Genomic DNA, 23,294 nt, shown 5'->3' on the forward strand with positions numbered 1-23,294 from the left:
TTGATAAATCTATTGAATGCCTTGCATTTTTCTCTGTGAAGATGTTACTTGATCCTAGGTTTTGTGCTATGAAATTTAAATTGATTCGTTCCTATTGTCATCATGTTTAATTTTGGACAGCCTACAGGGGTATATGCAATGAGGAGCAATGACATGGAAAAGAGAAACAAAAAGTGAATGGTGACCGCATTTTAGTAGCATATGTTAATAAATCAACGTAAAAGAATAAATCTTATATACAGTCTTATTACTGTTAGATCCATGATTTACGTGCAAAAAATTTAATTTTAAATTTAAATTTTGCACGTTATCATTCATCAAATATTGACAGTGTATATATACACCGACACCGACAGTATACGCAAAATTAATCCTAAAGGAAAACTTGTTTCTTTATATTTCATAGGCAAATAAAAACTAGCATTAGGTATGAAGCTCAATAGCCTCTGATCTCTATATATCTACCCTAGTAACTTTGAGTACCTTGTGCTTATTAAAGTTCCATATCCTTGTTTGGGTTGATTCATTTACCCCCCAAGTTAACCTTTCCCAGCTCATAGTTTTGCCAGCAGCATACTACACATTCTTCTCCTTAGGCAAATCCTAAACTACAACAAAATATATTTTTATTTCATAGAAAAGGAAATGCATAATTTGGACAAATGTGTTGCCAATGGTAAATGAAGTTAAAAAACATGAGGCAAATGCACTTTAGTTTGAGTCCTATTTTACAGTCTGAGCCATTAGTTTAGTTTGAGTCCAATTTTTTACATGATAATTTTTGTTTTTCTTCATATATCACAGTAACCTCATAAAGTTTATGATACATAGACATATTCATGATCTGAAAATTTCAATTTCATTCATGTAACAAGTATTAATTGCAATTCCAATGGCCATAAGCAACATATATATTGTAGTATTTTAGATGGTCATAATTCACAAAAGCAAATGGTCATCACAAATTTTAGGTGGTGTTTGCTAGTGAATGGGTATGAGTGACAGTAATGGGCATCAAAGTTATTGATTGATATGTGCATATGCTGTTCTTGATCAATCCCATTTTCAGTGCTGCCTTCTTCCAGAATCTCTTGCCACTTTGTAACAGGCTTGCCTCATCTAATTCTGCATGAGATTTGACCATTTAGATTAAACTCATGTTGGCCCAGAACAGAGAATGAGCCATATGAAGAAGTTCATCCCTACTTAACAAAGGGTCTGTCCAACAGAAAAAAAAAAATAACTAAAACAGTCCAAAAAATACAACAATCTGCAAAACCATGGAGGAGCAATTGTTACATCGCGTTAGAAGCCATACAAGAACAATGAATCATCTTGTCTGTGGTTATCGTGAATAAGGAAGATAAGATGGTCTGCCAAATGCTCTAACTCAGCTAGTACTCATTTTAAATTCAGCTTCATAAAATTGGAATTGACAGCTACCAGATTTCTGTATCTTCAACGTAGCTGTTTCGTCATGGGAGGTTCATTCAGCCCCATGGAAGGAGCATTCTGCTCGTCACAAGTAAACTTAACAGTAGTGTTATTCCGACTCCACATAGCTAATGGAACGAGTAAATAGTGGCTTAGGCCAACTTAGAGAGGCATCAGTCTCATTATTGACCACCACAGTAACACCTATTGCTTAAGGTTGCAAAACCTATTTAATTTGGAGCTCTGGAAACTCCGCATGGATTAGCTGTTTTTTGGGATGTTTTTGAAAATTTTTACTGTAGCAGTGTATATGAAAAATTTTTACTATCAATAATATTTTTTGAAATATTTGATATATTGTATGAATGAAATATTTTTTGAGTTATTTTTATTTGTGTCTTACTATACTATTATATTTAAAAAACTTGTTTTTAAAAAAATGATCAATTCAAACGGGTTGCTTGCACTAACCAACTCCCTTAAGAGGAGTTAGTCACCACATTAATTGTGCCACTATAAGAGGTTTGTTCTAAATTCATTCGGGTGCATGGTGCACCCGTCTGGTGTGATGGTGGTTCAATTTCCGTTCGCCGACTTAATTGGGTCACCCCATAGAATAGTTTCCCTCCCCCCTTAGGAATAGGAGTAAGTTAGATTAGATTAGATGTGTCGTTACACAAAAAAAAAAAAAAGGGTTGCACTAAATAAAAAGTCATTATGAAGGTCAACTTCCATTAAATTGTGCTTCCAATTTTCATAACGACGGACTCCCGTTGAACTGTGCTTCCACATTGTCAGATTCTCCTCCTCTGAAACTATACATTGTCATTCTGTGCCCCTTTGCAAATAGCAACAAATCAGCTTGCTTGCCAGCAGTGTTGTTAGATCGAAATCGGACCAGCCGGTCCGATTGGTTTGACCATGAATCAACCTTCTTCCCGAAATGATTTGTAATATAAAATCGTTTTGATAAAAAATTAGTCAAAATCGTCAAAAATCAGTTAAACCAATGACCCGATTCAACTGATTGATCCGCTTGTCCAGCTTTTCTTTTTTGTTTTTTCCAAACATAATTTGAGTTACCTAAATTGTAAAATTTTCATTTATTAATAGGAATAAGAAAATGTCACCAACTTAGTATAATCAAAATCACTCGCTTCCCTAAATGATCTCTAGATCAAGAAAATTTGCATCTCTATCATTTTATCAATTTAGTATTAGTGAGAATTTAAAAAGAAGTTGCTTTTTTTTTTTCAAAGATATTTGTGACAATTTCAAATTTCTATGCTGGAAACTGCTGCGGGAAATATGTTGTTCATTGAGGATTGTTTCAAATGCTGATATACAAAAATGGGATATCAATGGTGCAAATGTAAGATGGACAAAAAGGAAAGTTAATTGGCCTATTTTTACTGTCTTTTTGAACCTAGGAAGCAAAACTTCTTCTTAAGCATGTCCTGCATGGGTTTTAATCGTTGATAGATAGCCATCCTTTTTTTCTTTTAATGGTCAAGCTTTACTCTTTCAAAACCATAAATCTACAATTCTCCTGAATGGTGCATTCTTCTATATCCAATTCTTTGGTTGCATGTGGCTGAATTAGACAACTGAGGAATTGAACTGGGATTTCTGTTCTTCTTGCCAATGTTCTGAAATCATTCTTGCTTTGATCTCCTAGTCTTATCTGTATGAAGCCAGCATGCGATACTTTTTTTGTTTTTTTTGGCAGAAAATGAGGCAACATTGGTTGAGTGGTGCAGTAAGGGTCATATCCGGTGCTTCTAACTGTCACCTACAATGAAAGATTCTGGATGAAGCTGGGTTGGAAGGAGGAGGTGCCAAGCTGGGAATAATCATGATGCAGAGAATTTTAGCTCAAGGGTGGAAGAATGTGGATGAAACTTTTTGTACAAATGAGCAGGGAATTGCTATCATGCAGCTTGTTTTGCGTATCCTTTTGTAGCAGAAAGTGAGGAGGCTGAAGCAAAACTCTTATATAATCTTGTCATTGCAGAAAGTATGAATTTTATTATCAGTATGGAAACTCTTAATGGTACTATAAAGGCCTAAAACTTAACTTCGACAACAAAAGCGACCGTTGTTGGCAAGGTGACTGAAATCGAAGCCTTCCAAACTTTTTATAACATTAAAAAAGAAAAAAATAGTATTGTTGATTACAAATGCGAATTGCTGTTTTAATTTTTTTTTCCATGAAAATAGCTAGTTTTCACACAAATATGTTTAATCCTTAAAATCATTCTAGAATTTGGTTGGCAGAATAAACACAAAATAAATTAATACTTTAGAATTCAAAACAAATAGGGACCTTTTAAGTGAAGGTTGATCAGAGTTATTTTATGTCGTGGAGATTTTTATCTAAAGAGTTCTCAGTTTCCTTAAAAAAAAAAAAAAAAAAAAAGAGTTCTCAGTGAGGATTTGTCTTAAATTTATGAAACCTGACATGCAATTCTAAGATTGGTGTCCAAAGAAAAATTTCCACTTTCATCAAAATTATTACTCACTAGTTTGTTGGGCATCAATTTGAGACTAATATTTTCCCCATGCCTTGGCATGGTTTATTTATTGTGAATTTGTACAAGCATGAATAGTTTAAATAAGAAAAATTAGCAATGATCCCACATATTCATTTACATTAATTTAGAAAATTAATGTATTTTAAATGTTTATCTATCATACTAATTTTTAAAAAGTTCTTTACACATTTTACTATGATATAGAAGTATTCATCAAATATTGTTATGCATGTCAAAAAAATTGATAAATATTGTTTTTTAATAGACATTCTTTTAGATAATTAAAACTTTTATAATGACCATAAACCTAGAACTACATATTTATACTTAGTTAAGTACAAAAGATCCAACAATTTATTTTCTTCATCAACAAATATTTAGTAACCAATAATATTGGTAAATCTATCCATATAATAGTTAATTTTTTTTTATTATGCTAAGTTAATCCATATGATTAAAAACCATACGAGTTCATCAAAAGAGCTGATATTGTTGGAAGAGAGTGGAACTATAACAACAAATAATTCAAATTTATTTAAAAAGATAAAATTATTAGAGGAGTGAGAAACTGTAATAAAACTAAGAATTAATATTTTATATACTGTCAGTGTGTACATATACTGATGGATTTAGATGCGTGTTATATCATCTCATCTTGAATTTGAATATCAAATTTTGCATATATGGTGTGCATCTAGATCAATTAATGTATACACTAACAGCGCATAACAATTTACTTTCAAACTAATTATAAAAAAGCTGGATACAAATACGAGTAAAACGCATACAAGTATGGATAAAACATCCATTAAATCTTTTCATTTACTTTAAAACTAATTATAAAAAAGTTGGATACACATATGGGTAAAACGTAGACAAATATGGATAAAACATCCATTAAATCATTTCATTTACTTTAAAATGTCCATTAAATCTTTTCATTTACTTTAAAACTAATTATAAAAGGGTAGGCTACAAATATGGGCAGAACGTAGACAAATATAGATAAAACGTACATTAAATTTTTTCATTTACTTTAAAACAACCATTAAATCTTTTCATTTACTTTAAAACTAATTATGAAAGAGTCGGATACAAATATGGGCAAAACGTATACAAATATGGATAAAACATCCATTAAATCTTTTCATTTACTTTAAAGTTAATTATAAAAGAGTTAGATACAAATATGGGTAAAACGTATACAAATATGGAAAAAATGTCCATTAAATCTTTTCATTTACTTTAAAACTACTTTTAAAGAGTCGGATACAAATATGGCAAAACGTATACAAATATGGATAAAACATCCATTAAATCTTTTTATTTACTTTAAAACTAATTATAAAAGAGTTGGATACAAATATGGGCAAAACGTATACAAATATGGATAAAACGTCCATTAAATCTTTTCATTTACTTTAAAACTAACTATAAAAGACAATAATTAAGCAATCCCTTGGCTTTCAACTATAAATTTGCATACAGAACAGAGAGACACATTCCTGAGTTCACTTGTTGAAAACTCATGGGAGATAAGCAGATGAAAGGTCGTGAAAAAATTGAGATGAAAAAGATAGAAAAGGAGGATGATCTGTATGCTAGTTTTACCAAGCTAAGAAATGAGCTTTTCAAGGAAGCAAGTGAACTTTGCACGGAATGCAAAGTTGACATTGGAGTCATAATTTTTTCTCCAACTGGTGAGCCACACTCTTTCTTCCATCCAAATGCAGACAAAGTTGTGAATCGATTTCTGAGGAGGGACATGCCTAGGGACGATGCAGATCAACTTGCTGAGGCCCTTGCTCGAGCTAGAGTTGAACAGCTCGAGCAACAACTTCATGAGCTTGAAGTTCAACAAGAGATTGAAGAAGAACGAGCCAAGAAGTTGGATGAACTTTTTGCCCAGGATGGCATTGTTGGTTGGCCTGGTGTGCCAATTGATCAAATGGATATGGAAATGGTAACAAATCTGGAGTCAAAGATAGACAATCTGCTTCTCCAATTGGAGGAACATGCCAAGAAGTTGACAGAAGAGGCTTCATCAAATGTTCCCCCCAGCAAGATTTGATTCTTAGTCTAATCTTCTGGATACATTTGTGATGGGATCATAATAAACATAGCCGCATTTCTTTCCCTTCTGTTCACCCCATCATTATTGTTATTATTACTGCTATTGCTATTATTGTTGATGTAGCTTATGCACTTTTTACTGAAAATAAATCAAGCTATTTGTTATCTTTAAAACCTGTTCCTTTGGAAGTTGCAATTGCTGTTCATCATTATTTTTCTGTGTCAAGCTCAAATTTTCTGCTTCACCCCACATTGCACACCCCCCCCCCCCCCCCCAAAAAAAACCACCTTAATGTTCCTTGGCCTACAAACGCCTATAGGCTGCAAGATTTAGAGGTTCAGTGAGCCTCTACAACCATCAGAATGAACAAATATACAGCACAGAACAAATTCAGCCTATATATTATATGTACATCTGTATTAAAAATAAAAGTGTAGCCAAATGCTGAATTTGTAGGTACAATTTGTTCAGAAGTGTGTACAGCATCAATCCAAACCGTGTATTTTCAAAAGCTTTCGCTCTTGACCACAAATTGTTCTGTACAACAACTTCTATGATTCTAGAGGCCCCAGATTCATATTCATCCAGGAAGCTGGAAAGGGTTCAATCCAAGTAAAGATGGATAAGTACATGCATGGCTACTCAATTTATCTAATTACTCTTGAAGATAAGGAAAGATATATGGCTATTCTACACTAAAGTTTTGAAGACCATTAGCACAATATCTTCTGCTTATCTCGGCACGGCAAACCATAATTCTTCACTTTAATAGCTAACAGAATTTAGCAAATCACTTAAAAAGTAGAGCAAAACCAACTACGGGAAGAGCACGGATTCTTTCCTCTAATTCATATCATGAAGTTTCTGAATATGAATCACATGCAAGAATCACATGCAACAGATATTTAAGAATAAACCTTGGAACAAGTCAATTGCCAAAGTTCTTCTGAATGCAGTTTCTGACTCAGCTGCATTTTTCTTGTTACCAGCTTGGCTGCATCATATTGTAAAAGACACTAGCATCAAAGATATTCACATTTAACCTCTTACAGCAAGCCATTAATAACAGCACAAAAAAAAAATTTAAAAATCAAAACTTGTGAAGCCAAAAAAAAAAGAACCACCTTCAGATTTTTTACCTGCAACGTATAATTGAAACTTTCCAAGCATTAAGAGAAAAAGAGACAGCAACAAATCCTAATCCAAAACTTAATTCATATTTTTGGACTGGTTTGATATCAAGTGTTCCTCTTTTCATCAATATAACTTCATGGTAGAATTCTTTTTCATAAACTTGAAGAATTCAGAACGAAAAACAGAACTCAAGAGGAAGTGAACTGTATCAGAGAAAGAAGGGCTTTTGATGAAGGCTTTGAAGGGATGGATCCGTCAGTGATCTGGGCTTCTGGGGAGTCTGGATAGCGATGGCAAGGAGTTTGATTGGACGGGGAAGACAGATTCAAAGGCTTATCCTTAATTTCAGTAAAAAGATTCCTAGTTTCTTTCTTTCTTAATGAAAAGCCAGGCAGTTCCTTAATTTTTTTCTTTGTGTGGAAGAAAGTAATAAGTTGCTAAAAAGAAAAGAATAACTATCAGCAAAAAAAAAGAATTAATCGGACAAATTCTCCGATTAATTTTCACAAGAGTTTTATCTGCTAGTAATTTATTTGGTTTGCAGACTTCTTGTAGTTACTAGTTAGGGATAGTTTCTGACCAGTCAAGTCAAATATTTGTACCAAGTTTCTTGATCCAAATGCAAATAGGGATCAAACTTTTTCTTGCCAACCAAATCTACGTAAGAAAGTGACTTATTTTTTGTCTTGTTTTGGATAGGTGATTGGAAAGTGTTGACGTACGTGCGAGATTAAAATAGCGATTAAAACATGCGCCCATGAAAAAAAAGTGAAAATTTTTTAATAGAAAATTGCAATCCAAATACCACCTTACTTTCTCACGTAATTTTTCTTCCATTCTTTTTTTTTTTTTTTTTTGTCAACACAGCAGTGTCCGGATCAAGACCGGAAGGAGGCCCGACTAATTCCCTGCGTCTGGAGTACAGCGCCACCCCAACCGCACCTAAGCGTTAAGTGAGATTCGACCCCACGACCTATGAATGCCGGAAGTAGCCACAAACCGCGTGATCTAGCTCGGGGCTCTTCCATTCAATCATAGCAATGTTTGTTTAAAATTTTGTTCATAAAAGAAAAGCTCCAATTATTTTTTTGTGAAATAGAAATAAAATTTTCACTAATTCTTTTTTAAATAAATGATAACATAATATTCTAACAGACAACTAGAATGTATCAAGTAAACGGTGTACAGCGAATATACTTGATTAAACCTATTTTTCCTCTCGAATGTACATGATTTGTTTTTCAAGATCCAATTTTGCCAAAAGGAACCATTACTTGTATCTTACTTATTTAGTTTGAAGTTAAATATCTTAATTATATTTATCGTTCATCCCAAGATTAATTGAATATTTTTTTTAAACATTTGATCACATATGTTAGTTGTCAACTTCACAAATTTGCTACCATCAATGTTGTAATGCATGTAAATGGCTTCACATATCCAAAAAAAAAAAAAAAAAAATCTTTGTAAATATCAATTAATTAGTTCAATTTTAAGCACTTGTTGCTTTTTCCATTATTATAAACATTTTAAATCATTCAGCGGCTTAATGAATGTACGTAATTTTCACTTTTTTCCTTAATTATTGAGTGTAACTATATTGCAATTAAGTACGATTTCTTGTATTTTAATTTTAGAATAAGAGAGTTATTGTTCTTTTCATATTTAATAGATTTTTGGTTGAATCCAATCTTATTAATTGTATTTTTATTTTGTTCGATAGAAATAGTTTTTTTTTCTATATAGTTAAATAATCATACAACAAAACACAAAAGCAAAAACAAAAAGGGCAAAAACAGTCTATACCCAGCCGGCCAGCCCACTTGTCCTTCCCCCGCGGCATCCTTCAGAAACTCAGGAACCCTAACCCCTCCTTCCTGTTCTCCTCTCTCTCTCTCTCTCTCGCCTAGAAACCTTAAGACTTCAATTCAGTGGCGTTTAATTTGTCCAATCGATCGATTGAATCGAATTTGAATTGACAGTTGAATGGGGAAGAAGAAGAAGAGAGCTCAGACATCGAAGGTGTGGTGCTATTATTGCGATAGAGAGTTCGAGGACGAGAAGATTTTGGTGCAGCATCAGAAGGCCAAGCATTTCAAGTGCCATGTCTGCCATAAGAAGCTCTCCACCGCCGGCGGTATGCAAATCCACGTCCTCCAGGTCCATAAAGAAAACGTCAGCAAGTATGCATTACTATTCTCTTTATCGATCACAAAACACCGAAGTTGAAATTTGATAGTTGTGATATCTTTGGGCAGAAGTTTATCGCTTTTTACTTGGCGCAGCTTTCAGAAGTGGTTAAATTAGATGCTTTTAGTCAATTTTGTTGCAGTTTTGTAATGATTTTTTTTCATGGTTGTGATTTTGATATCTTGGTTGTTAAGGGGTTCGAATGCTGGTTGTTGTTAGTAGCTGATGGGGCTAGGTATGAATTTGAAGATGCTTTTTTTCCCTTTTTGGGCTAATTTTTTTCAATTGTCTAAATGTGATTAATTGGAAAAGGATTAGTAAGTTTGAGCATGCCAAAGGCCATGAAAAAAAAAGTTTAAATACGTGGAGTGGGACTCTAATGCTAGTATGAGCAATCTTGTGCACGGAAGCATTACATTTGTGGAATGTGTGAGAATTATATCAGGAAGTTTAAATTAGTTGCTATGTTTAATTATCTTTAGTGGATATTCTTGTGGTGTTGAAGTATTTGGAATTGCATTGGCCTTTATTCTGCTTGATAGGTTAATGAAGCAAAGTAGTAGATAAATTTTTTTTCTTGGTAAACTAGATAGTTTAAGCTTAAGAGGTGACTGGTTGAATGTCTACAATCTGTTGCAAGTTTATTAATGTAATGACCTCATACACTAATCTGGCTCATTAGGTTGAAATTGGTGGTCATATGTGTATATTGGTTCTTTGTTATGTCACTTGCTGCACTCACCATTTAATTCAGAATTAGTTCTTTTTAGAAGTGACACGTTCAAACCCAGTTTTTGAACCGAGGTTTACTGAATCAGCGATCATTTTTAGTTTAGTGAAGCTTGCAATATAAGCCTAGCTGGAAATATCATGCTTAAGGCCCGTATTTAGTGGATGTAAGATCTAGTATAGTGTTAAACCGGTGAAGTGAGAGATAAGCCAGAAAAATTGTTTAAGGACCTAACCGTTTGAAGGTGCGTGTTCTTAGTAATTAGGATGATGGTTGGTAATTTTGGGAAAAAGTGAACAGACAAGAAGGTAATTGACTGTTGTTGCGAAAGATCAGAAGCTTTTGTGCCTTGCATTGAGATCCAACTAAACCAGGTTGACAGTAACAATCACTTGTAACGTTACTATTATCAATTGAACAGGGTTGGAAAAGGTGGAGAGAGTTGTGGTCAATAGCTTTTCTGTTAACGGGAGAGAAAAATATAATGTATGCTTACTTAGGTTCTCAAAAATAGCTACTCAAGCTTGTGTTTTGTTCAATGATATCCGCCTCAGAACAAGAACTATATGATCACCCCTTTCATTCAAGCTTACTTAGGTTCTCAAAAATAGCTACTCAAGCTTGTGTTTTGTTCAATGATATCTGCCTCAGAACAAGAACTATATGATCTCCCCTCAGAACAGGAACTATAAAGGAAGATGAAATTGATAAAAACATCACTGGGTGGAGAATGATGAGAATATAGGAATATACAAGTGCAAATATAGTGGGAAACAAGCACTTTATCATAGATTTGCTCGCTTCTTGAATTTTATGATCACATCTTTCTGATGAAAATTGTGGGAACTGCAATGAGATGAAGTGTTAGAAGATGATAGCTTGTGCCTGGATGGTAATCATTATAATCTGCTTCGTATCATGTGTAGAGTTTATTCTTCCTTAGGCAAGTCAGAGAATAGATGTAGATTATCGAATCAAGAGTGGGATACTAGGTGGTGCACTCCATGCCTGGGTATTGGCATATATTTTTCCACTTTTCAACTGACAAAAAATGAGGAATTAGTTAGTCTAGTTGAAATTTGAATCGAGAGGCAAGCATGTAATATTGATTGCTCAATGCGAATTTCCTTTTGCTCATTCATGTTCTCTCTTTGTTTATCACTCATTTATTATATCAATTTTTGGCTCTGCACTCACTTGTAAAGTGAGTACTAACATCACTGTTAAAGATCTAGAACTGAAGTGCTAAAGCCTTTTTCTGTTTTTATTGGTGAACGAATTTTTGCTTACAGCCAACAATATTTTGCAGGGTTCCGAATGCAAAACCTGGTAGGGAATCCACAGATATTGAAATATATGGAATGCAAGGAATTCCACCTGACATTCTGGCAGCTCATTATGGAGAAGAAGGTACTGTTGGTATATGATTAGTTGTAAAATGAATTGATGATTACAAATATGAAAGGGTTATAGTGCCATGGGAGTGTAAGTTAATACAATAATCATATGTACTTTAACTTTGGTAAGGGATGGATTAGTAGCAGACGTGTGTTATGGTTAATTGTAGATGGAGTGAAGATTAGAAACCTTCTTCTTCTTCTTGGTTCCCATTGAAACTTGAAAACAGAAATGCTTGAGGGCATTACATTGTCATAAGGAATTGTTGTTGACTTTTTGTATTCTCAATAAATCTTCAGTTCCTCTAATGTTTTTTGTGGTGGTTTAATGAGTGATTCCCTTACATTCCTTCTTTATATGCATTTTTCATGTTACAAAGCAGAGAATAGCCTTTTATCTTTTGTCATGTACTATGGGCAAATGCTGTTTATTTGGCCCTATGGAAAGATGTTAGGAGAAGGAAAATTGTTATGTTGGTCTTGCAAAAGCCTGCCATTCATCAAGTAGCATTTTCTTTTATTGCTCATGGTGCAGATTATGTTTGTGGTTACTGTTTCTGACTCCTGTTCATCTTGCAGATGATGAGGCACCAGCTAAAACTCCCAAGGTGGAAATTCCACCAACCCAGGTTGGTGGTGTGGTTCAGGGCTCATTAGGCGTGGGTTATCCTCCTCAGTCTAGTGTTGGAGTGATGCCAACTCTGTATGTTTCTGTTATAACATTCACTGAAGAGTGTCTGTTGAAATATATGTCTTTGAAATAAATCTTTTAACTATTGTGCTAGAATTTAGTTTCATGTTCCTATATCTTACATAAACCTGTATCCATTCAAAATTATTTGCCGTCTTCTCATCACAGTAAGATTTTGGAGTAACAGCCCAAAGAGAATGGCAGACTGATACACTTGCCCTGCTTATTCTGTAATGACATTCATGTTGACCAAGTGCTGTAAAACTGTATTTGTTACACAACATTCAATTGCACACCTACTATGCTTTGTGCTCGAGGAAATGCGTTTTGTCCTACTTGTTTTTTTGTGGACAAACGCTCCTCAACTTGTTTAATTAACTTTGTGCCCCATTGTAGTTAGATGAATCAAATTTATGCTCAACTATAAGCTCATTTTGTAGGCTACGCCAATCTTAAAGCACAGCTTGTTCAGTTAACCTGCTAGAACTTTTTCTTAGTGTTTCTACATACTAGGATAATGTGCAATAGATATACCTGCTAGAGAGGGAGGGAGGGAGGGAGAGAGGGGGAAGGGGAGGGGTAGAGGGAGGGAGGGAGGAAGGGAGGGAGGGAGGGAGGAAGGGGGGGTGGGAGAGAGAGAGGGAGGGAGGGAGGGGGAGCAGGAGGGGACAAGGGGGAGGGAGAGGGAGGGAGGGCATGATTTATAGTAGATATGTGTACATAAATGTACCCACATAAATATAGTCAGCACTGACTTAGCTTTGAACCTGAACTCCAATGTAGAAATATTCGTCTCTTTTATCTAACCGTATTAGGCGTCAGGGCTTGTGCTATCAAATTTGAAAATTTTTTATCAAGCCTAGCTTGAACTCCCTTAGATTTTGATAATTATCATTGGAAAATCAAGCCAAGTTTCAGCTTCACTTAGAACTCCATTTGACTACTATGAACGTTTGAGCTAAATAAAAGTTATTTAGATCTTTAACCTACCTCTGAAACTCATTTTCCACTAGTTTCTAGCTCTATGGCTATCATTTTTCTGTATTTCTGAAAATTTGTCACGTTATGCATTCCATTTCTTACTTGTGTTAACTTTGCTGTATACTGCAGTTACAATCCTGCAGTACCAATCCCTCCTGCTGGTTGGCCAGTTGCACCACGCCCTCAACCTTGGTATCCACAACATTCAGCTGTGTCAGTTCCACCATCAGCACCATTGGGGTTGCCACCACAACCTTTGTTTCCAGTGCAGAATTTAAGGCCTCCCTTGCCGCCCACTGCACCACCAGGGCTTCAAGCATCTGTTCCCGTTGTGCCTCCAGGGCTTCCTGCTCCGCCACCTATTCCTGTATCTCAGCCATTATTCCCTGTTGTTCCAAGTAGCAATGTTCCTGCTCAAAATTCAGCATTTTCTGCACCCATGCTACCAACAAGTCTTCCTTTGAGCACTTTGACCGAAACAACAAATTCTGTGGATGGATACTTGAACAATAATGCTTCTGTTACAAATACTTTTGCGACCCCTGGGATTCCAGGTTTGAGATAATCTCTATCTGTTTATTGCTCGCATTCGTGTTTATCTGGATTAAATTCTTAGTCAAAATCTACTACAAATACTTTTGCGACCTCTGGGATTCCAGGTTTGAGATAATCTCTTTCTGTTTATGGCTTGCATGCTTGGTTATCTGGATTAAATTCTTAGTCAAAATCTACTATTAGGTCTTCTTCTAAAATTGTTGACGAAATGTTTGTGGTCCTTCTATGTGCTAGCAATATGATATGTTCTTTTAGATTCTGGGATTTTGAGTATTATGGAGATTTTTGGGCATCCATCCTTGCAACTCAGGGAATCTACAATGTACCAGTTGTGTGGGTTTATAGGCTTTATCCTGATTTTTTGGACCATCTGTGGGTGAATTGTTGTGCAACATCTCCATGTAGTAGTTTATTTGTTCTTTCTGATAACGAATTTTGTAAAATAAATATATAATCTTTCTTGTTATTATGGTATTTTTGTTACTTGGCTATGTAGAGTTTTTCCTGGAATTGTGGTGGGTTATGCCAAATGGCTCTTCCAATACTGCGATGGTCATGTTGCCCCTCACTTCTGTCCATAGAAATTCATGCGAAATCTGTGAACAGGTTTTTGGAGTTTTTATTCCATATTGGGTCTTGCTTCCTTGGTCATTTGTTTAGTTGAATTTCTATATCAAGATGTTTGTCTTTTCTTTCACATTATCTGCAGCATCCATGCCCAGCTGTAATTAGAAAATAAATCATAGATTGTCTTGATAACAGATATTTGATTTGGATGTATTGATGCTATAATTTTCAGCTTTTTTTTTTTTTTTTTTAAGGAGGGGGGGGGGGGGGTCATGCATGTATGCTTTAGGCTATTTTGATGACAGATTTTTTTGTCTTTTTCTGGTCTTTGTGATGCTTTAGGCTGTTTTAATTTGGTGTTTGATTTATTGTTTTTCCTTTGAATTGCAGCTGCAATGCCTGTGAATTCACATTCATATGCTTCTGGTCCAAATACTGGTGGCCCTTCCATTGGACCACCACCGGTAATTGCAAACAAAGCTCCAGCTAGTCAGCCAGCAGGAAATGAGGTCTACTTAGTTTGGGATGATGAAGCTATGTCCATGGTTAGCAGGCTTTCCTGTGCTGCTGTAGTTGTAGAATACACAATTCTCTCTTCTGTTGTTGGTTGTTGCTTTGTTGGTGTAAACTCATTGACTTATAAATTTGTGTAGGAGGAAAGAAGGATGTCCTTGCTGAAATATCAGGTGCATGACGAGACTAGCCAGGTAAGTCATAACTACCCTGTACGTCCTTACTAAGATTCTTTCATACAGATGTGGACATGAGTTGCTCCCATATCCTGATGGGTATTTAGTGGTTGTTCAGATTCAGTTGTTAACACATTGTTTTCTAAAGGTATTTTTTTGTACTTCCTGCCCATCTTTATCCCCCTTAAAAATGAGAAAATTGCTGCATATTGGAGCAATTCTGTCGAGTGTGTATTTACTTTTCAATCCCATTGATTCATGGGCTGTATTTACCCTTTTTTGGGTAATTCTGAGCTTGGCAAGCAGTCCTACCAATTTTGTGGTCATCAAAGATTCAAGTAGGTATTTTCAATATCTTTGCTGATAATTAATAACTACCATTCTGACAAGCATGCTGTGATCTACTTGAGGAATCTTCGGCATAGCAGTGTACAACATTAAGAACAGCGTGTATGTATTTGTTCTTTAGAAATTTTAATTTGTTTATTTTATTACTCTCCCTATGCTTGATCATGAAGTGTGGGGTTTGGGTGGAAAGATTACCTCCACCCTACAGAGTTTTGCCCATTCATGTCAATGATACAAAATACTTAAGTGGCCGAACAGTGAATTCAAACTTGGCCCAGGTCAGCTTCTTTTGTAAAGTTCGGTATTCATTGCACCGAAGCTAGCTAAATTTATATGAGTGGTTCAGCATGTAATCTGTTTTGATGATGTTTCTGTTCTGATTTTCTTTTTCCGGATAATGTGTTCCAGATGAGCTCAATTGATGCTGCAATTGATAGAAGGATATCAGAAAGCAGGCTTGCTGGTCGTATGGCATTTTAGGTTTGGTGGCCTAGTGTTAGAAGTTGGAGACCTTTCTGGTTGCAGCTCAAGAGTTAAATCGAGTCTCAAATTAAGACTTGCTCGAGCACCTCAAGTGATTAGTTCCTGCTCAGTCTAAAACTCTTTTTCTTTTCGTGTTGTATGCTTAGAAGTGAAGTGAGGTAGGATGATTCTTTTAACCTTTAGTTGAAAAGTTTCAAAAGATTCTTGTAACTGAGTTGGAAGGTTTTGTAAGGGGTCAGCGTTGTTTTGTAAATTGAGGATCTAAATATGATTTGAAGCAGATGCGATTTAATGTTATTTGGGGAATTCGTAGATCAGTTATGCTTTCTTTTTCAAGTTGTACTATTTTGGCCATTTTATTTGGGGTTGCTTATGGGATTCAGAACTGTATGTTGACTATCGGGTAGCTTGTGGCCCTGCAGCCAGGATCATCTTCTTCTGATTGAAATGCATCAAGCCTTCAATGCGGGTATAGAGTCAGAAGAATACTACTATCATGCACCAGGCCTTGCATTGCACGAATGATAAAACGATCCTTCCGAACTCTGTATCCACAATGAAGGCCTCAAGCGTCTTAATCAGGTCATGCGAGCGAAAGGGCAATAAACTACTCAGTAGTTTCGACACTTGATCGCGCTATGTCATGTCTGTAATCACCAACACAAACGCACTGATTGCACCACTATTGTCATATATATGCTTCCCACCAGGCAGCATTGGCAGGCAGCAGGCCCCTCGCTGCTCTCTTTTACAAGTTTAAACTTCTTAAATTATCGTCTTTTTATGAATTAATTATAAGGCAGCTGGCACAAACCATCGAACGTCTCGCCTGTTATAATATGAGAACCATTAAATGGGAAGCAAGGCTGTCATCACTGCTCAAGTGGTACGAATAGGAGGAGAATGAATGGTTTGAGCAAGGCAAACGTTCATAGAGAGAAATGAAATCACTTCCTTACTAGACCAGTTCCACAAGAATCCCATAACTTTTGTAGCATTATTATCTTTCCACCAGCTTTATGAATGTTAATATTTTTCAACCATAGACGATATTATGAAGAGGCAAATGCAGTACAATAGGAGCAAAGATTTTCGCTGAAATACATGGTACAAGCCGAAGGCATATATGTACATAACACAGAACACGCGGATACACTACATGATGTTGCAGTTCCTCAACTGCCTGAGGAGGGGCCAAAGTACATACAGATGGGCGGATTAATCCTGAAGATTGATAGGATTGCTGAGGGAATGGTCCAAATACCATCACCACATATCAAACCTGAAGCAACAGCGCCTGAGTAATCTTCTGCTTCCTTCCTGTTTAGCCTCTCCCAGACAAACAATATTACGGTTCCAACAAACATGTCGATCGCAAAGTAAGCTCCAATATAAAATGGTACTGACATTGCCATTGGTATAGGGATGAACTGTGACACCCTTTTAGGGGTGACATCCCTCAAGAAGTTTACAGCTACAGCCACAGCAAAGAAAAACAAGCAGAGTTCCAAGCAATGCTTGGGCAGTTCCGAAAAGCCTTGAATCCCCAAAATAGCCATTTCCCTATATATGATGGCATACGGTGCTTTGTATGGACTATCAGGAGAACCTATATCGAAGGCGCTCCAGTACAACCAAAATGTAAGCGGTGCAATGACACAGCCCATGGCTGTTCCAACTAACTGACTGACAAACATAGATCTGGCTGATGACAAAGTTAGATAGCCTGTCTTAAAATCTTGCATCAAATCAGCTGCAGTTGAGACAATGGACATCATAACTCCACAAGCTGCCAGCCCAGCGATAACGCCACCATTACTTCCAACCAGTGAAGCAAAAATGAAAAGGCCAATCTTGCCATATGTTGAAGCCAAGTTCCAATCTGTTAGCCCAGTCCCATAGGAATTGCAGAAGGCAAGGGCAGGAGCAATTATGTATGAGCAAAGGACCAAATACCATTTAAGCGGCGGAAAGATGATTGGAATTGTAGCAGTGGATATTGCAGCCAAGCCAACATATCCAGAGGCAGCAAACCAAAATGGAATCCTGTCCTTCAGGAATACTTCATCCCGCTTTTTCTCCTCTAGTAATCTTTTGGAAGTGTCACTATCTGTTCAAACATTAATACAGCATATAGGTACATAATATAATGGTAGTCAAGGAATGTGAACACACGTATGAATTTAGTACCGAATTGGGTAATCTCAGTGGGGTTTTTAGTCCTTAAAAGGGAAGGATGCCAGGAAAGAGTAGGAAGAATTGTTATTTCTTCAACTTTCTTTTTATACACTTGAACTTGCAATTGCAGAGTTCATTCCACCAAAAATTTAACAGGCAACAAAAAAGGGTAGTAATAAATGTCAAAAGAAAATGACACAGCAATATAAATGAGATAAAATAAATAATCATTGACCACCACTCCTTACCTAAAACCTCTTTGAAAATGGGAAGGTCCTTTTGTCTAGTGCTAATTTTGCACGTTTCCTTAAATGTGATGGCAATTATTTTAATTAAATTGTAAAGCCCATCACCCAAAATTAGTGAAATAGCAACGAAGACCTGCAATCATAATACGCGCATGAGATTGTCACACCAAAAAATCCAATTTAACACGCATGAAAAAAATCTCTCCCAGTTGAGATAGGAAATTCTGCTGCATATCATAATCAAAATGGGCTGTCTGACAATGATGTGAAGTATTAAATAGCTTGATCACTGGCTTTATCAAAAGGAAAAATAAGGGGGTTTTTGAAAATTGAATTTTTGCCTCTGTAAAATTTCATTCTTTCTCCATGGATGAAAGCATACACAATACCCAACTTCTATTTTTTTTTTTAACAGAACTCCTCTAATGGATCAAAGAAGCTCATAGTGTCTCACTCTGCCAAGTAAATTTATGTTCACTGCTTTTGTGGTACCATCCCCAAGTCCTCATGAAGCCTTAAGAAGTCAGAGACACATACTTCCCCCATGCAAAGCTACCCATTTGATGCTCAGAGTTACAGATCAAAGAAATTCAGGCTTTTCATGTGTTAACTATGGTGTATAGTGTTGGACTATGTCAGTATGAAGAAAAAGGGTACTCAAGTTATTTACTAATCAGTTGCTTATGCTTTGATATTATCACAGGAATAGCTATGCTTAAACACTCAGTATTCGTGATGCCCTTTACACCCACTTATCTTTTGGCTCCTCAAATATGTCCTCAACCTCTTTCTTATTTTGTAAGCTTCCAAACAATATCATAGCAGAGGCAGAAAAAAAGGAAGCTTTAATTGCATAGAGAACATTTATTAGCTGCAGCTGTTAAAACTGCCTTTACTTGTTAATGTCTGTCTAAACACATAGCTAATCTTTCTTATGGAATTTGTAAAGAAAAATATTTTGAGGTACCTTGTAACCATATAGACCTTTGAAGTCATTGGCGCCAAGATCCGCCGGGTACCAGTCACCAGCATGCCGAGAAACGAAGGGCCAAAGAAAACCCCACGAGATAATGGCCCCCAAAAGAACAGAACAGTTGACAATATGAGGGCAGATCAGACCACATCCTATATAGGTAGGACTAAAGTCAAAATAAAACCTGCAACACAGGAGCAAGACTCAAGCATCAGTAATATGAGCTACGAGTAATCCACACTTGTGATCCAGAGTTTACCCTTCATATGCCCTGTGCAAAGAGTTCTTGTTTTAGAGGTCACCAATAATATCAATCATGAAAACAAAGGTTACAGTTTTTCTAAGATAAAAGCAAGCTGAAGTACAGCATCCCTCTCTATTTCAGTTTTTCTTTTCTTTGCCATTTTCAGCACAGAAAGTTCATAGGATCCTTTCAGCATCATTTGATCAAATCTAAAATTGTACAAGACTACAAGATAGCTCAATACATTTATGAGCAGCTAGTACAGCCCTCTCAGGGTAAATAGTTATCCACTCAACAACCAAGATATATAACATTACCACCACATATCGAGACCAAAACTAACTCACCAAAAGGTTAGCTTGGCTTCCACCCCGATTTGTAGTATCAAGCAACTAAAATATTGTATGTCTATGCATTTTCAGTCAGACATATTTATAGCTTGACAACTAGCTCTTGTATAAAAATTGCTTTAGCAGAAAAAGAATGTCTCTAAGGCACTTGCACCATGTTATGAATTCAACATCAGGAGAATCGATGAGAATAAGAAATTATGTGTTTCTTACAGGAAAATTACTGCTAGTAATTGCTACACCTCTCAAGTAATTGCTACACCTCTCAGAACTCACAAAGGAGAGGCAAAGAGTAGAAGTTGTATTCACTTCCTGGTCTAAAAATTGCAGCCATTTGGACTCAAAATCAACTATATCTAATATTGGAGGCAGAGAAACTTACGTGTTTTTGTATAATGCCAACCCCAGGCTGGGAAAATTGTCAAATCCACATGAACCCCCAACGCCACTGAAGAACCATTTGAAGCAGCTCCAGAAGAAGCTAATGCTCAAATATTTTCCAAGACAGCTCACTTGTTTCCTGGAAAGCTCATACAATTTGTCATTTCAGAAAATAGTACTAGAGATTGAAAAACAAACTTTACAGAAAACAAGGACCATACCACACCATGCCTCAGCCTATCTTCATTACTGTAATTTTAATTTGATGACTTCGGTGCACACAAACAAGAAAAAGCTTTTCTCAATGTCTTATACGCTTTACAAACAAGAACAAAAGGCACCCAAAAACTAAAAATGCAGTTGCTTACCTTGCAAGTTCAGCTCCACTGCTTGTGTGGAAGCTATTGATCAACATTGCCGTGGCAGTTCCACTAGGGTATGTCAACTTATAATCCAAGACCATAACCTGAAATTAGGGCCATAGGAGATTAAAAAGAATGACACAAAAAACAACTGGTGAAGGATTAAGGGCTCCAGTACCAATTGCAAAGAGCACTCTAAATCTAGAATGGCAGTGATAATGATGCAAAATGGAAACACAATTATCAATCCCTAACAAGCATGATTGGGAATAGGAAAGAGGAAAGGACCAACTGATATATCTTCAGGTCATGAAATAAACAAGAAAGCCGTGTCAATTTACACAATTACAGACTGAACCAAAAAAAAAAAAAAAAAAAGCCTATAAGTTAAACACATAGCCTAGCGGCAAGGGATGATTTGCATTCCTAGAAGCGGTGGAGCGAGATGGAATTATCAGCATTGGAAGTCACCTTACGAAGTGGGACAAGACTGAAAAGGCCAAGGAAACTAACGACAAACGTGAAACCCATCATCCACAACAATCCTGGATTTTTAACATCTTCTGCCCGGTTACCAGGATAGTCCTCACCAATCAGCTTGTACGTTTTCTCATCCATTGAGAGCATGTACGACCCAAAACCCCCTGCCATAGCCAAGTAAAAATAAGGAACAATACAATCATGTGGCATGAGCACAATATAGTTAGGGAATTGGACAAATCAAGTAAACAGAGAAAATGGAGAAAAAAAAACTCCAGTTTTAGATAACCTAGACATGTTCATGACACTAACAATGACATCAGAGAACTAGTTTCATTTTAGTACTAATTCGAAGACTCTCCCAAACACAGGCAGCTAAGGCTAGAAATACCTACACACCAATTCTCAATAACGAGAAGCCAACTTTTGTCACTGCACAGAAATTACTACTCGCATCCAAAAACTGCCAGACAAAGAAAAAGAAAAGGAAAAAAAAAAAAGAATTATGCAAGTTAAAGATGAGAGCAGTACAGAGAAGTGGGGTTAGTAGTACCACTAAAAGCGAGGCCATAACAAGCAACAACGCAAGTCTGGATAACGGTATTCTCCTGACGGGTGAAGGGGTGAACCGAAAGGCCTAATTTGGAAAGAAAGGCGGTCCAGGACTTGACGAAGAAGAAACCAAGCAAACCGGCGGCGACATTGAGGGAGGGAATGATGCCGACGGTGAGATTGAGCTTGTGGGTGATGATACAAAAAAGAACACCCAACAGGGCACTCACAAGAAGGCCCCGGAAGGTAATCTGATGTTTCCAATCCGGAATGAATTCTTCGCCCGGCAGATCCTTATTCTTGGAATCATCATCATCATCTACCTGCTGCAGCAAAGGCTCTGAAATCTCCACAGAAGCACCGGCCTTCTCCACCGTCCCCATCTGTTGACCTATTAATCTCTGAACCCTCTACAGTGTAATAGGTTACCAGATCACCCCAACCCACCACTATTACTATTAGTATTACTACTTGCTGAGCTTTGGATGGAAAAAGAAAAAAAGGGGGCTACCTTTGACACTTTTTGGCTAGGTTTTTGTGGGTGGCAGATAAGATGCAGATGAGATTCTTGATACTCCACCTCGTAATATACTACCTATCCTATCAGGATTCTGTTACTAGGTTTTTTGCTCCCCTTATTATTATATTAGTAGTAATCAAATCAAAGGATAGTACAATGAGATTGGTGGTGGTGGTAAATGGCAATATTGGTAGTTTCTGGGCTGATGGGATCGGTGGCAGGTGGAGGAGAGAGGTGATTGGTGGAGAATTTGGACGGACAGAGAAGAAATCTCAAGCGTCTGACGTCCTTTGGGCAGTTGCGCTGGCGTGAAGCGTGCAATTTGCACGTTCCCGCGTGTTTCGTACCCTTCCATTGCATTTGGAGAGAAATTTTCTTCATTATATCCTAATAAAATTTAAAATTATTTTTTAAATTTAATGCAATTTGTGATATATTTCATTACTTGTATTAGTTATATCTAAAATTTTGTGTGAAATTGACTAGATTTTACCCTCTAAATTACAAGGGGTATTTGTTATTTGGCTAAGCCTCAAGATTTGATTGATGGATTAGTCAAGTTTCAAGAGAGGTAAATGCAGTTAATCGTTGAAAATTAGCTGACTTGAAATATGGATATATTTGTGCAATAATGTATGCAAAATTTATGTTTCGTTGCACTAATCATTTTAACTAATTATTTCTTGTAATAACAGGTGAATAGACGCTTCATTGAGATTTAGATTCTGTTTGATAATTCAATTCAACACATAATAATTTAAATCTTAACATATTATACCATTTGATAATTAAAAAATTGAACATCTGAATTAATTAGGTGATACTGAATATTTTAGATAAAATTTATTTTCAAAATTAAGTGATAAATTATTCACTTATTAACGAATATGATATACACTCAAGTGTATTAAATTTAATATTTAATAATTCAATAAATTAATAAATTCAGATTTTAATTTTATTAAATGCACCATTAGAGCGAGGTTTTAGTTCAAATAGTCGCAAGAGCCATTTTTTTTTGGTACCAAATGGGATACCCACGTGCCAAAACACAGCAACATTATCGTGGGAAAGAGATTGGACTTTTGCAAAATCTTTTGAAAAGAATATTACTTTGACAAAAAAAAAAAAAAAAAGGTCGCATGAAAAAGACATTAAGGTGTTATTATTTTGCTATTTAGGAGACTAAATGTCCCAAA

At 36.1% G+C, this 23,294-nt stretch overlaps 3 protein-coding genes and 1 long non-coding RNA gene across 7 annotated transcripts; 2 read left to right on the plus strand and 2 right to left on the minus strand.

Annotated features, from left to right (window-relative positions):
• The first annotated feature begins 5,496 nt into the window (after positions 1-5,496).
• On the plus strand, positions 5,497-6,039 carry LOC140014231 (agamous-like MADS-box protein AGL62). The gene has a single exon (XM_072064661.1). The coding sequence runs from the start codon at positions 5,497-5,499 to the stop codon at positions 6,037-6,039; it is 543 nt and encodes a 180-aa protein (XP_071920762.1).
• A 378-nt stretch (positions 6,040-6,417) lies between these two features.
• On the minus strand, positions 6,418-7,767 carry LOC140013986 (uncharacterized). Its single transcript, XR_011820839.1, has 2 exons — positions 7,182-7,767; positions 6,418-7,036 (listed from the first exon to the last, which is right to left on the minus strand). It is a non-coding gene; the product is annotated as an uncharacterized lncRNA (long non-coding RNA).
• Positions 7,768-8,940: 1,173 nt separating this feature from the next.
• On the plus strand, positions 8,941-16,124 carry LOC113708032 (protein SUPPRESSOR OF FRI 4). Its single transcript, XM_027230469.2, has 7 exons — positions 8,941-9,359; positions 11,406-11,506; positions 12,073-12,196; positions 13,295-13,719; positions 14,678-14,832; positions 14,941-14,994; positions 15,733-16,124. The coding sequence occupies exons 1-7, from the start codon at positions 9,163-9,165 to the stop codon at positions 15,802-15,804; spliced, it is 1,128 nt and encodes a 375-aa protein (XP_027086270.2). The 5' UTR covers positions 8,941-9,162; the 3' UTR covers positions 15,805-16,124.
• Positions 16,125-16,874: 750 nt separating this feature from the next.
• LOC113707680 (probable metal-nicotianamine transporter YSL6) lies at positions 16,875-22,449 on the minus strand. Of its 4 annotated transcripts, XM_027229964.2 has the most exons (8): positions 21,577-21,739; positions 21,423-21,486; positions 21,015-21,187; positions 20,550-20,647; positions 20,183-20,320; positions 19,201-19,390; positions 18,234-18,366; positions 16,875-17,917 (listed from the first exon to the last, which is right to left on the minus strand). In XM_027229964.2, exons 1-8 carry the CDS (start codon positions 21,592-21,594, stop codon positions 16,983-16,985), a joined length of 1,749 nt encoding a protein of 582 aa, XP_027085765.1. In that variant the 5' UTR covers positions 21,595-21,739; the 3' UTR covers positions 16,875-16,982. The 4 variants fall into 4 exon arrangements, with proteins under 4 accessions (XP_027085765.1, XP_027085764.1, XP_027085766.1 ...); XM_027229963.2 differs by lacking the exon at positions 21,423-21,486 and having other exon boundaries at positions 21,577-22,449; XM_027229965.2 differs by lacking the exon at positions 21,423-21,486 and having other exon boundaries at positions 21,555-21,739.
• Between the last annotated feature and the right edge of the window lie 845 nt (positions 22,450-23,294).

Source organism: Coffea arabica, chromosome 9c (genome assembly GCF_036785885.1).
Source record: "Coffea arabica cultivar ET-39 chromosome 9c, Coffea Arabica ET-39 HiFi, whole genome shotgun sequence".
NCBI classification, from domain to species: Eukaryota; Viridiplantae; Streptophyta; class Magnoliopsida; order Gentianales; family Rubiaceae; genus Coffea; species Coffea arabica.